General features: G+C 59.8%; 4 protein-coding genes across 4 annotated transcripts; all 4 read right to left on the minus strand.

Annotated features, from left to right (window-relative positions):
- Nucleotide 1: 1 nt before the first annotated feature.
- On the minus strand, nucleotides 2-13 carry LMXM_36_3540 (conserved hypothetical protein; the record flags this gene model as incomplete). Its single annotated transcript, XM_003874658.1, has 1 exon — nucleotides 2-13. A coding segment is annotated over one exon (12 nt), but the record flags the coding sequence as incomplete, so codon positions are not given.
- A 1,122-nt stretch (nucleotides 14-1,135) lies between these two features.
- On the minus strand, nucleotides 1,136-4,711 carry LMXM_36_3550 (conserved hypothetical protein; the record flags this gene model as incomplete). Its single annotated transcript, XM_003874659.1, has 1 exon — nucleotides 1,136-4,711. The coding sequence occupies one exon, from the start codon at nucleotides 4,709-4,711 to the stop codon at nucleotides 1,136-1,138; it is 3,576 nt and encodes a 1,191-aa protein (XP_003874708.1).
- Nucleotides 4,712-5,696: 985 nt separating this feature from the next.
- On the minus strand, nucleotides 5,697-6,875 carry LMXM_36_3560 (conserved hypothetical protein; the record flags this gene model as incomplete). The annotated part of the gene is made up of 1 exon (XM_003874660.1): nucleotides 5,697-6,875. One exon carries the CDS (start codon nucleotides 6,873-6,875, stop codon nucleotides 5,697-5,699), a length of 1,179 nt encoding a protein of 392 aa, XP_003874709.1.
- Nucleotides 6,876-11,273: 4,398 nt separating this feature from the next.
- LMXM_36_3570 (putative signal recognition particle receptor like protein) lies at nucleotides 11,274-13,091 on the minus strand (the record flags this gene model as incomplete). The annotated part of the gene is made up of 1 exon (XM_003874661.1): nucleotides 11,274-13,091. One exon carries the CDS (start codon nucleotides 13,089-13,091, stop codon nucleotides 11,274-11,276), a length of 1,818 nt encoding a protein of 605 aa, XP_003874710.1.
- Between the last annotated feature and the right edge of the window lie 494 nt (nucleotides 13,092-13,585).

Below are 13,585 nucleotides of genomic sequence, written 5' to 3' on the forward strand. Positions count from 1 at the left end.
GACTGGTGCTCATGGTGACCTACAGTAAGCGATGGGCAGAGCTGGGAAGTATTTGATGGAGACAGTCGTTGCCTTTATTAGGCAATGTTGTTGGGAGGGATACTCGCGCGCTTGCCGGTGCGTGTCTATCTTTGGGGGGTTTGTGAGAAAGGGAGAGATCGGTGCGTATCGAGAATCTTAATCGCGCTTAAGAAAAAAGAAAAAATTGCGCGTGAGCGTGAGTGTACGTATATTAGAGAGACGGTGAAGAGTAGTGCGGCTGTGTCTGTGGCAGGGACGCCCTCTGCGTGAAGATCCCCTGCCTCCGAGTGACGGGGAAGGTGGGGCCGCAGGGGATGTCGGAGGCGAAGTGGAGCGTGCAGCGCAGAATGTCGTTCGTGCGAGCCCGGCGCACACACGAAGAATACACCCGACGTTTGTCGACACGAGAGAGAGGGGAGAGGGGAGAGGAGGGTGAAGTAAGACGTTTCCATGCACAAGGCAACGAGGGGGGGGGGCAGAAGTACCGCCTGGAAAAGAAGGCGGCAATAGCGGTGGCGAGGGCTGCATACGGCGTGACGACGACGAAAACCCACATTCGCCAAACATCACGACGACGTTTCGCGCCAAGCTTGCCTGCAAAGAAAGCCCACCGCCCGCAGAACGAGAGATGGAGAGAGAGACATGCGTGGTGCAGAGTCAAGAAACGGTGGTGAGGCCCACCCAAGGTGGAACGAGAGGAAGGAATAGGCGTGCGCCATACTTTGCACTGCTGCCTGTTCCTTCCCTCATCCGCCCTCCGCCAGCACCAGCAAAAAAATGATACAAGGACGCAAACAAAAGCATCCCACGCACTGCATCACGTCTCTAGCTGTGATACGCGCCGTGCTCCCCATCCACGAAGAGAGAAGAGCACAAGAGAAGAGAACCATCGCCACAGCGGCACACTCATCGGGAGAGAGAATCTACGAGGTGCGCTGGCCCTTGCCTACCTCCACCGCTGAGGCAAACGCGCGCACGGGTGCACGCACACATACGCGCACATGCGCGCCATCTAATCTATCGAAAGGAGTGTGCGCGCACCCACACCGACAGGGGGAAGAAAAGGGAATCAAAAAAAAAGCGCAAGCGTAAAAGGGCAGGAGCTTGAAGCGCGCTACATGTTTGCTGGCACGCTGACTTTCCTTGCACGCTCCCTCGCGCTCGCTGAGCTCGCCTCCGTGCCCGCGACAACAGCACGCTGCCTGTTTGCGTGAGGTGTGAGTTGGCGATCGGAAAGAAGACGTCGAACCGTGTCGACCGCCTCTGTCGACTCCAACTCAACCGCCGTCACCAGCTGAGCGTTGCACCGGATGACCAAGCAACACTCCGCCCGGTGAACCTTGCTCTGGTGAATCACTCCGCTGTTGTAAGCGCGAAGACCGCACCACACCTCCACCGTGTCCGCCCACCGTATGCACACCTCACACGACGGGTTACTTGCATGGACACTGTTGTTCCCGCTGCTGTTGCTACTGCGTCCTAGCAGCATCGAGGCCCGCGCCAACATGGGCGGGTGCACCTTGTCCAGAGTAATGCGGAAGCAAACTGCCGCCGATGTGGAAGACGACGGAGGCAGCCGCTCAATGCGCAGCCAACGGCGCCCAACACCTCGGCGCGACGCATGGTGCTTCCACACTGCAAGCCCCTGTACCACGCACTGCCTAAAAGCCGAGGAGCTGTTGCTACCGTGTCCGCCGTCAGGCCGCGTGAAACTGCGTTGCCGCGGGCGGCTACGATTGCGGTTGCTATCGTGCGCCTCTTGCAGAGGCAGCGCAGGCGTTGCGCGGGGGCGAGAGCTCGACGAAGAGGACGAGGACGACCGTGATGAGTGTGTGGGGGCTGGACTATGGAAAAGTGCGCAGCTCTGATGCGGCGGCAGTGACGACGGCGGCAGCGGGGCGCTGCTCCCAGATGCGACCGAGACAGTGTCCTCCATACACTCCGCGACGGCCGCGCCGGCGGGTGAAGAGACGTGCTGTGGGCGGCAACTCGACGGGGGCGCAGTGGATGAGCGAAAGCTTCGCTGGGAAGCCGTAGAGTTCTGCGATTTCATCTCAGCCGCAGATTCAGTAGAGGCCTCCGGTGCGGCAGTCGCATTGCTCCGTAGGCACGAGGACGGCATCACTGAAAGCACGGCGGAGGAGGACATCGGAAACACTGCCGTGCTTAGCCGTCGTCGCTCATGCACATCGGCGGTAGCACTGCGGCGTGGCTTGACATCGAGAGATGATGAGACGCCGGCAGAGGCAGCAGCCTTTGACCAGAGACTCCTGTTTTGAGACGGCGGCGGCGGCGCGGACGCTGCTGTGGCTGTGTTCGCAGTACTGCTACCGCTGCTCCTGCTACTGGTGGTGATGATCGCGCCTCCGCCCCGCTGCGTGGAGGAGGCAGCATGGGCCTCATGGCTGCGTTGCCCAGAGCGCAGAAGCAGCCGGGGCACGAAGGCAGAGGTGGGACGCTGCAGCAGTGCGTGCGTCGTGGCTGGCGGAAGAATAGAGGGTCGACTGAACGGTTCTGAGTGTGAGGGAGACAACGACGCGGTGGCGAAAAGATGAGGCGGATGCAGCTGTGGTGATACATGAGCGCGCTCGTCGCGCCGCCAATGTGGGAAGAATGCGGTCGTGAACTCTGTGCTGTAGGTCCGTGTCACTGCAGCCGAATCCGCCTTTGCCGGCACCGTCGTCCGTTCAGGGAGATGGGAGCTCGAATTGGGGTCTAAGGCGCCGAGGGGCGTTCTCTTCCATGATTGCTGCTGCGGCTGTCGTGTATTCCTGCGGTGCGCATACGAGCCAGGGTCGAGAAACGACTTGGAAGGGTCTGGCTGCCGCATCTGCCAACATGGCGCCCCTTTTGCCGAGTCCTTCGACATTGCCTGAGCGCTGCCGTCGCACGACGGCGCACGACTGCTGGCCACCGAAGCGGCTGGGGTGCTGTTGCGGCTTTGATACTGACCAGCGAGGGTCCATGGGAGAGTACCCAGCAGCGAGGTGGCGGCCCACAGCACGGCAGGGTCTGAGTGGGCGTACAGCGACTGCGGCGCGAATGGACGGGGATGAGGATCAGGACGGTTTTCTGCCACTGCCTGCGACACCTCCTGGGCCTCCGCCAAGGGGATTTGTCGCAGCACGGAGGACGACTCGTGGCAATGGCGCCTCTGTGAGGAGGTTCCCGCAGTTGAGACAGGAGAAGAGGTGCGCTTGTCAAACTTCGTAGACTCGAGAAGGCGTCCCTGGACGTTCTGCTGCGTTAGTGGCATCAGCGCGTGCACAGCATCTTCGAAGCCTTCCCTGTCGCAGCTCTCGGTTTCGCGGCAGCGCGCGGTGCCAGCGAGTGAAGTGCTCAAGTGCGCATTAGCGCTAAAGTCGGCATCCGTGGCGGGAGGCGGGGAAGGCAGAGGCGAAGGAGGGCCTCGGGGCGAGGTGCCAGCGGAAGATGAGCAGAGACTGGGAGAGATGGAGGGGGCCAGGACGATGGTGCGCACCTTGCGTGGCGGCCACGGCCCACCTAACGGCGGAGGCGCTGAGCCCGCGGCGGTGGCTGACTTTGGTGGAGGGGGCGGAATGCGTAGCGCACGATCGACGCAAACGAGTTTCGGGACATCGCGGCCCTCGGTAGGGTCAACAGCCTCTATCCAGGAAGAGCTGCTTCGGTCTGTACTCGGGGACCTCTCGGCGCGCGGCCTCGTTGCCGACCGCTGGGGTGGAGAGCGCAGCAGCTGTTGCTGTGCCTCCCCCGCGGCGTCCTCACTTCCCTCAGACCACATTCTCGTCGAGGGGAGCGGCCTCGTGGGCGTGCGCCGCTCCTTTGCACCGATAAAGCGACCGTTCCCGACGTTGTCGCCCACGCCTTTCCCGCCACTGCTACAGGCGCTTCTGCTCGTCGTGACGCCCACCACCTCCTCGAGAGGTGCACCCGCTCTGGTGACAGGACCCTCGCAGTGGTCCTCGACGTTATACAGCGATGGTGGGAGCATCACGCGCGCCGCAGTACGCTGCTGCCGTTGCAGGAGTTGCGGGAGTACCTCGGCAGCGGTGCCTAGCTGCTCATAACGCAGCCGCACCGCCGCGATCCGGTGCGTGTCAGAGCCGTCGGAGCACCCCATGAAGCGCAGGTGGAGGTAAAGGCGCACCGCTTCTACGCCTGTCGCAGGCGTAGACGAGCTGATTAGCACGGCGAGATGATAGAATGTGCGCAGGGGAACCGTTGTCGTGCACACACCAGCCGCCCCACTCGCAGTCAAATTCCACTCTGTCACCACTACAGGCCGCAGCGAGACCCCGTCCAGCCGTTGCGCGCTGGTCGCCAGACTTACCACGCAGCGAGTGGGAAAACAGCGGCCATCGACGAAGAGTGGGGTGGCAGAGATGCGCAGCACCGACGTCGATGTGGAGGCAAAGAAGGGTGGTCCCAGGTTCGTAATCTCGCACGTGGCGGTGGTCGGACGCGTTCGCACGGATGGGTTCAGCCAGTAGCGCAGCCCTTCAGCGGTGGGGTTCAGCGCCGCCGAATCGGTCCCCTCGGCTTGCGATGGATGCACCGTGTAGAAGCATGCGTCCGCCCCAGCACCTGTGAAGTGCACAAGGCGCTCTAGTGCATCCAAGGAGCAGCCTGGCTCGCAGGCAACGGAGGAGGATGGAGAAGAGAAGAAGGGCGGTGAGAAGTGCTCTGGTGCACAAGACTGCAGCTGCATGACTGAGTCGTGTCTTGACTACTTCCCACCCACATACACACAAAGAAAAACGAGACACAGGACAACGGCGGCGACAACGGTGTCAAGCCTGATGGTGCTGTAGTGTTTCGCGGTTCCTCGTTATGCGATCACGGGTAGGGTGCGCTCTTCGGTGACCGCGCAGTCTACGAGGTAGACGATTTGCGCATATCAGAGGCACAGAAGGGCGAGAAGTCTGCCCGAACGTCAACGTCTGCACAAAAGTGCGCGCGTCTGTGAGCGAGTGAGATGCATCCGGTTGCCACCAAGGAGCAAAGACAAGGAGCAAAGACGAGGAGCAGTGCAGAGGGGTGTGGCAGTAAGAGATGGTAGAGAGGGCACAGGAGGCTTCGACTTGCTCCGTGCTCTTCATTCGATATCTGTGTGAGCTCCAGTAACGAGAGCGCAAGGGTGTGCGCGCTGTAGAGCACCAGCACACGAACACATCTGCACGAACGACTCCCACCGCCCGAGAAACAACAGGGGGCGGCGGAAGGGAAAGGATATGCACCAGCGCAACACTGGAAAGGGAGCGTGCCGCTTGTGGGGAGAAAGAGAGATGTGTAAGTCGCAAGGCAAAACACGCGCAGCCAAGGCGCTGTTGCTTGGAATCCTTTCCAATGGTGGGCTTTCCTTTCCTTGTCGGTCCTTTTCTTGTCTTTCAAGGTTGCATGGCAAGACACAGTCACGCTCGCATGAGCATGTGGGAGAGCGAAGAAGGGATGGTGGCATGCTTGTGATCATCAGGCCTCGTCGACGTACACCACTCCTCTTCCCAGTTACCGACTCATCAAGATCATCGAAAGCGTCTCCCTCAAGGTGAGGTGGGCGAAGAGGAGGGAGGGATCTGTCACATCACTTTAGTCGCCTGCCCATCAACACCAGTTTCCCTTCCCTGATGCACATACACGCGCAAACAGCACTGCTGAGACTATCTAGGCACCGCTCAGCATGCACATGCCCTGCCTCAGCTCCTCTTCCGCTGTGTCTGGGGAGCGCCTGAGCCGACACCGCTCGCCATCTTGTAGTGCGAGCCGCGGTGCGCGAAGGAGGTGTTGATGTACGGCAGCGGTGCCGACTCATCCACGAGCCGCTCGATGCTCTGGTACCGCTCCCACTCCCACCGCTTCTTTAGGCGATACCACGTGAAGCCGGCGTTCTCGATGTTGTGGTCCGCGAACATGGCACTCACGTTGAAGTCACGCCGCTGCAGAAAGCCGAGATAGTAGTTTGCGTAGAGGCACTCCATGACAATCGGCCACGCCTTGGGCGGAACGTCTTTAGCGCATTTTTGCGCGTGCAGCATCTCGTCCTTGACAATGCACATGACGTCAAAAAGGACCTTGCGCACGGCGCGATCACGAGACGCCAGAGGAATGTTCTTGAGCAGTCCGAGGTTCACGTGGTTGTCCGCGCAGAGGTCGGCGGGCAGCATCGTGAAGCCGAGGCGCGCGTACTTTTTCCAGAACATCACACAATGGTTTGTCAGCCCGGTTGCACGGCCAATGTGGGTCATGAGGTGCTCCGTCGCCTCGTCTTTTATGTGCGTCACCTCAAGCAAGGAGTTAAAGAAGTAGCCGTAGAACTTGTCGAAGTGGTCGAAGAGCTGCTGCACGTTTCCGGGTTGCTGAATGACGCGCAGGCGGGCATCAGTGAAGCCGCGTACAAAAGCCTTCGTCATATGCGGGTTGCGCTCCACGGCGGCGGCGAAGGGGCGCAAGACGGGGTGGGAGTCGGTGAACTGCCCCGTGCACATCTTCCGCTTCTCCATGATTGCGCCAACGGACTCTTTCCAGAAGATCAGCTTCATACCAGCGCCGGTGCTCTTCATTCCGTGTTGCGAGTGCACCTCGAGCATAGACCACCGAGCCTTATTCAGCGACATCGCCAGGTTCCACAAGGCGTAGTAGTCGCGCCGCATCGCTTGGTCAGGGTATCCCATCTCGCCAATGCGGTAGTGAAAGAGGTCGAAGTCACGCAGCTCATCTTCCAGCTTTATGTAATCCACCTCAGCGGAACCGATGGCGGTGCCGGTGGCCTCGGCGCGATCGGCGCTCGCCTCGTTGATGCGACGCCACATATCCTCCTTGCTCAGCTCGTTCTGTGGGAGGGCGCGGTAGTAGTCTGCAGCCTCCTTGTTGCGCATAACGCGGGAACCGTCTGCCGTAACGCGGCTGACACCCTTCGCGCTGTCACTCTGCGGGCATGGGGAGGACGAGAGAGAAGAGGTGGTCGGTCGTGCTGTGACCCCGATCGCCGCTGCTGCTGCCGCCGCCGGCCTCGCAGCGGATGCCGAGGGTGGGGAGCTCAGCGACTTAGGGTCTGCTGCAAGACTCATTGGGGACTTGCGCGGCGTCACATTCAGCGCTGCTGGTGGGGCACGACGTGGCAATGATGAGGTATGGGAAGCCGGCTCCTGAGCATGGCGATGCGCTTCGGTACCAGTGTGAGGGGGAGAGGGAAACTTGCCGGTCATGGCCACCGAAGTCATGTACTCTGCTTGAGCAGCCTGGATAGCGGCCTGGCTGCCGGGCTGCTCGCATGGTAGCACACCCCCGCCGTCGGTTCGGAAAGTGACATCTGCTTTTTCGTGCGCCGGCTTCACGAAGGCAGAGATGGAGCCCGCATAGACGCCGATGCCCTGGAAGCCTTCACTGAGGCCCATCTCTCGGGAAAGACGAACGCCTTGTGGTGTTTCTGTCTGCGGTGCTGTGGTGGCAGCAGCCGATGTCTTCGCAGTGGTAAAAGTACAAGAGGGCGGAGAGGAGGCTGTAGACTGGCGGCGCAGCGCAGCGGGGAAGACAGGGTAGTGCCTCGTCGATACCGCACCAACGGCGCGGGCCGCACGAAAGGATCTCATGGGGCGGAGGGAGGGGGGACGGGGGGCGTCAAACTACACAAGTCGCGGCGATAATCAGCAGGTACACGATAGCGGGTAAAAACAGACGTCTAGGCCACGCGGATGATGACGCTGGTGCAACGTGTAATGTCAACAGTGGAGAAAAAAGGAGAAGGGAAGAGAGAGAGGCTGCTGGTGGGCCTTGCACGGAAACCTCTGATGATAGAGACATACGTGTGACGATGCGTCCAGCTCCACAGAGCCGACACCGGCGCACGAAAGAGTTTCGTGGCGAACAAGTGCTTTACGACGCCGGCGGAGATTCGGAGGGGTAGGGGGTGGGGCAGCGAAAGGGATTCGAGAAGAGGTGGATAGAGCTGGTAGAGCTGATAGAGGCCTAGCTCGCGCATGGGACAGTGTTACTTGGGGTGGGGTTGCACCAAGCGCGGAGAGACTAGGCTTCTTTCCCGGAGCAGCGGTGGAAGGAAAGGTGCAAGTTTCCGGCCCCTCACAGCTGCTGCGGGGAAGGAGAGACGTGCCGAAGGGAGAAAAGAGAGAAGGAGTGGGATGCGTACACACAAGACATGTCCGGAACAGCTGTATGCTGCCGACATAACTCTCCGGCTTGCTCTCCCCATTCGCTCCATCACCTTGCTCTTCCATGGCCTGCACAGTCAAGCCATCGCAGCACACAACACACCTTCCTCGTCCTCCTCGCCATAACTCAAGAGAGGGAGGGGGTGGGGAAAGTTGCCGTTGTTCGCGTAACGAGACCTGCCACAGAGCATCACGCCTGTACGCTTGCGTGAGATAAAAAGCAGAGAGGGAAAGAGGAATGGCACGCGCTGCAAGCGATGCGGCAGAGGTGCACTGCAGACACAGGGGAAGCGAAAAAGATACGCATGCGCAGAGACACGGACTTGGGGCACGCAATGTCCGCGCAATGAACGCATGCCTCAGGGCCTTTGCTGCGCACTCGTTGAGTAGCGTGGGCTCTCGGCCGTGTCTCTATTCTGAAGCAGGCACTGCTCGTCCTTCAACCTCGCGAGCAGCACCTCCGCATCTTGCGGAGTCTGTATGAGTTCAAGAAGCAGATGGGAGGGCACAAGGGACCATAGAAGCGACAGGTCGCTGTCTGGCGGTGTCAATGGTACAGAGCTAGTCGGCACACCCGCACGCTCAGCGGCACTGCGATAAACTCTGCTGCCACAGACGAATCCGCCACCACGCACCTTGTTGCAGTGCCTCTGCTGCAACAGAGCTGCCCGGTAGCGACGCGTAGGGAAGCAGTGTGGACCTATGTGATAGGTGGCGCAGAGTCCACCCCCGCACCCGTGTGCCGTGTTGGCGACGCAGGGCGACGTCAGTGAAGTTCCCGCCGCGCGGACACTGGTGATGCCGCGGCTGTTGCGCTGGTATACCGCTGCTTCATTAAAGGTGAGTGTCTGAACAACTTTGCGGGGCGTTTTGTTCTGCCGCAGTAAGGCTGCGCATGCGTCGCTACATACGTGCGTGCAAGTGCCTCCCGGGGAATGAAAAAGCGATGCACAGCGTCTGCACGCTTCAAGCTGCAGTGCGCACAGATCATGCGACGAGCACGAGAAGGCGTTGTCCATAATGTGCTCTTACGGGGAGAGGGGTCGAGGAAAGCTCACACGCGATGTAGTGATTAGGAAACCGTACGTGTTCAAAGGAGAGCGCCGAGGCTAATGTTGGCTGCGCGTCACTGAGTGCGTGCTGGCCGAGAATGCACGTGTGAGACAGCGTGCGTGGGAGTCAGCACGCCGTTTCTTCGCGTATTTCCAATCTTTCGGGCTGCATAAAAGAGCAAAAATGAGAGATTTCATCGCCGATGCAGCCCAAGGCGCTGCTTAGGGAGTGATAGAGATGATCTTGAGAGGATAGCCGGAGAGAGACACACACATGGGTGGGGAGTGGGGTGGAGGGAAGTGGAGAAGATAGGGGAAAAAAGTTGCAGGCAATATGGCGACGCACAAGCAGAAGGAAAGCCAAAGCCAAGGGTCAGCGCTGCAAGAACCCTCCACCACACCACGCCACGCCTCCCTTCATCAGAGAGGGGGTCTCAGACTTGTCCTCATCTCTGTCCGTCACATTATCGGATCGCGGCCAATCGGCGTGCCAGCCAAGGAACGGCAAGCTGTTCTTAACCCCCCCCCTTCGTGCAAAGCCTCTCTGTTCGCGTGCACCTCTTCCGAGATGGAGTGATGAGAATGAAGGCCGCCAACAGACGCAAGCCCGGCAGGGAGAGGAGGAAAACTCCTCGCAACCGCAAGTAGAGAAGTCATCAAAAGAGAGGGCCAACCAGCCCAACAAATGTTGGGCGACCGCGTTTGGAGAGGTGCAGGGATGCAAACAGTATGTGTATTGCAGCCGCGCCGTGCTGGCCGCAGGCGCTCATCACCATTCCGCCATAATTGGGGTGGACAAATCGCGCGGCGTCTTTGCTACGCTCGCGGGTAACATGTATCCGCTAAGCAGACGCCTGGGCGAGGGCTAGACCTCGTCCACTCCCCCCATAGTCGCACTTATCCGTGTTAATGCATCAGCTCTGCATTTCGATTAGGTCCATCTGGGTGTACGCGCCGCCCGTCGTCGGTGCTCCGCCCAGCGTCGGGGTGAGCAAGGAGGCCCGAAGAAACAACCTGAGCGGTGGCCTGTGCGCTCCCCGACGTAAGCTGCATAGCCGATTGATGTCGGGTCCGCCAGATTGCGGTGCGTAGGGGTCGGGAGAGGGGTAGCGGGGCACGGCCGAGCACCGGCCTAGAATACATGCAGTAGCCCCTCCTCAATAGCTGCGCTCGAAGTCACCTATCCTTCGACTAGCGCTGAGGAGAAAAAGAATGTTGAGGGAGGTTTGTCACCGCCCAGGTCGCATTGCGGCAATCGGAGGTGGCCTTCGCCGACTCGGCCTTGCGCTTCAGCCGCCGTGGTTCTCAAGTCGTCATCTTGCTTCTCCTTCCCTGCCGTCTGCTGAGTTGCATGTTTGCAAACTATGATGGAGACTATTGTGCGTGGCGGGTGAGCGGGGCTGCACCACCTCACCGAACACTTCTTGTCTGCCCAGAGGCGTACATGCAGGGAGGAGGTCAGCTAAAAGAGTTTCAGTCCCATTCATGTGCACGCACACGACTTCGCACACAATCCTACCTTGCCTTCGGCCCGGCATGGTCGCCCCCCCCCTCTCCATATGAACGCGAGTATTCGTGCTTCGCTTTGCCCAATCATCGTTCAAACGCCCCTGAGAGGTGTAGCGGCACGCTGTAAGCGTGCACGGTGTGTGCACAACCGCACCACAGAAAAAAAGAAAGCAAAGAAACAAATATGTGTTCAGAGCGGCTGGCACACGTGTGCGAGGGATGCAGAGCGGCAGAAAGGGGAAAGGGAGGGGGGAATGCGGCCGCGCAGGACAAGCCAGTAGCGCTTACAATACAAGCACACGTATATGTGGTCGCGTATCTGTGGATATCAGCGTGCACGTCATCGCCTTCCTCCCCCCAAATCCGACCTCCATCACAGCAGTTCACGAGGGGACAGAGGCAGGTGTGTTCCATCCTTCATGCAGTCACAAGTGCGAGAGCCCAATAATAGGAGTGTAAAGAGCAGCAGCGCTACTGCAGTTTCCCGTGTTCTCATCACGTGGATCGATCAGTGAGGAGTGCCTTCGCACAGTCCAAGCTGCGCCACTCACTTCATTAGCGCACTCACCACCACCTCCGGCTCGATCACCTTCAAGTCCTGGTAGGTCTGCCCAACGCCCACGAACACGATGGGCTGACCGAGTTCGTACACCATGGAGAGCGCTGCGCCGACCTTGTCGTCGATCGTGTCGAACTTGGTCAGCACAATGCCATCGATACCGCGCGACCGAGACCCGACAGGCGCGAAGTCCACGAGACACTGATTGAACTTGCGCAGCTGATCGATGCCATTGTTGCCCACTAGAGCCTCGCCAACAAAGAGGACGAGATCCGGTTGATTGTCATGGATGAGCTTTGCCAAGGCTCGCATGCGAGACTCGTGATCCTGCATCCTGCCAGCCGTGTCGACCATTACTACGTCGATGTGCTGCTTGTTTGCCTGCGCCATTGCTGCCGCAGCAACGGCGGAAGGATCGGTTCCGTAGCCTAGCTGAAAGACAGGGACCCCCAAGCACCGCCCGTGCACCCCTAGCTGCTCCACCGCACCATGTCGGAAGGTGTCGCCGGCGGCCAAGAGGACCGAATTACCGTTCTGTTGCAGCCAATAGGTTATCTTTGCGAGGGACGTAGACTTACCCACCCCATTCACGCCGCAGAGGACAATGGAGTAAGGTTTCCCGGCGGCCTTGGCAGCGGCCACGTCGCGTAAGAGGTTCACCTCGCGCTTCGGCTGCAGAATGCGACGCAGCGAGGCCATCATGGCGTCCTCGACGGTCTTGTAGAGCGAGTCGAACGTGCCGAGCCGCTTGCCAGCTAGGGAGGCCTCGACAGACTTGCACACGTGCTCGGCAACCTCCACGGCAACGTTCTTCGCAATGAGCTTCTCGCGCAAGTCAGGGATGATGTTCTTCAAGTCCTCTGCGTCTACCTCTCGGGTGCCGACATAGGAGCGCAGCCACGTCGCCAAGCGACCACGCGACTGCCCCTCCCACTCTCGCTCCTTCACCGGGGCAATAGCACCATTAGGCAGGCGCTTGATGTACGTCTCGCGCTGTATGCTAGCCTGCGCCTGCAGCTCCGCCTCGGTTGCCTTCTTCTCGTGTAACTGCTTCTCCACCATGGGGTCGTGAACGGCCCCGGGGTTGTCCCACCTGGTCGGCTTCTTGCCACGCTTCTTGGCCGAGCCGCTGGATGCCGCCGCCTCCGATGCACCACTTGCATTGCTCTTTCCAGGACCGCCGCCAATAGTGAGACGACGACCATCTTTAGTCACGATAACCTTGCCTGCATTCTGTGTGGCGGGCTGCTGGGGGCTGTCCCCATACACGTCGTCGTCCGCGTCGTCCTCCTGCGCGGAGACGCTGTTGCTTGCCTCTCCCGCGGCACTACTGCTACCGCTGCACGCAGCCTCATCCCTATCCTCGCCTTCTACGCCATGCCGCGAGGCCGCCTCCTCGCTGGCATTGAACTTCGCGAGCAGCGCGGCGTACTCCGCACTGAACTCCATCAAGTTTGCGGCCGGCACCTGCTTGCTGCTCCCTTGAGTGTTGAAAAAGAAGTCCTGCTGGGCAGTTTGCTTGCCGTATTTCTTAGCAAAGGTAGTTGCGATGTCGCGCAGAAAAACGTGCATGTAGTGCGGCTTGAAGAACTTGGGATACACCGCGACGACGAAGAACCTGGCGTCGTTCTCCAAGGTCCACCGCAGCTGGTAGTCGTCCACGTTGTATTGCGCGTGACCCGCACGATCCTCTAGCAGCACTTCCTGGATCAGTTTGTTCACCATGGTACGCCGCCCTGTTTCGTGGGTTGTACACTGCCACAGCACCACGCCGCTGTCGCTCACAATCGACAGTGTATCAATCATCCTGCCTATACCGCTGACGCTCTTTCTCTTGGTTGTTCTTAAAGCTGCACTAGCGGCACATCAAGTGGAACATGCGAACACCGTACGTGTGTACGTGTGTATGTGTACGGGGGGGGGGGGGTAGAGTCAGTGAAAGGCAATGAAAAAGGAAGACAGACTCACAGATTGGCAGGCATGAAGAGACACCGCTACCCACCACACACACAGAGACACCTCACTCGCTCTCATCGCTGATGGAATGGGAGTCTGTTAGACGCAGGAACAAAAGCGCGCGGGCCCCTTGTGTGTGCGTGTGTGTGTGTGTGTGGGAGGGGGAGGGCGTAGTAACGCTGCGGAGATGGGTATCACAGAGGGTACGTGCGTATACAGCACTGGTAAGCACTCGCTAACCTCACAGCTTGACATGCATGAGGCAGTGGCGCCCTTTTTTCGTTGCGCTTCGCGCTAGCTTATGACGCCGTATCAGTATGCTGTGCTGCCTTCTCCGCAACTCA

The sequence above is a fragment of the Leishmania mexicana genome, chromosome 20 (genome assembly GCF_000234665.1).
Source record: "Leishmania mexicana MHOM/GT/2001/U1103 complete genome, chromosome 20".
NCBI classification, from domain to species: domain Eukaryota; phylum Euglenozoa; class Kinetoplastea; order Trypanosomatida; family Trypanosomatidae; genus Leishmania; species Leishmania mexicana.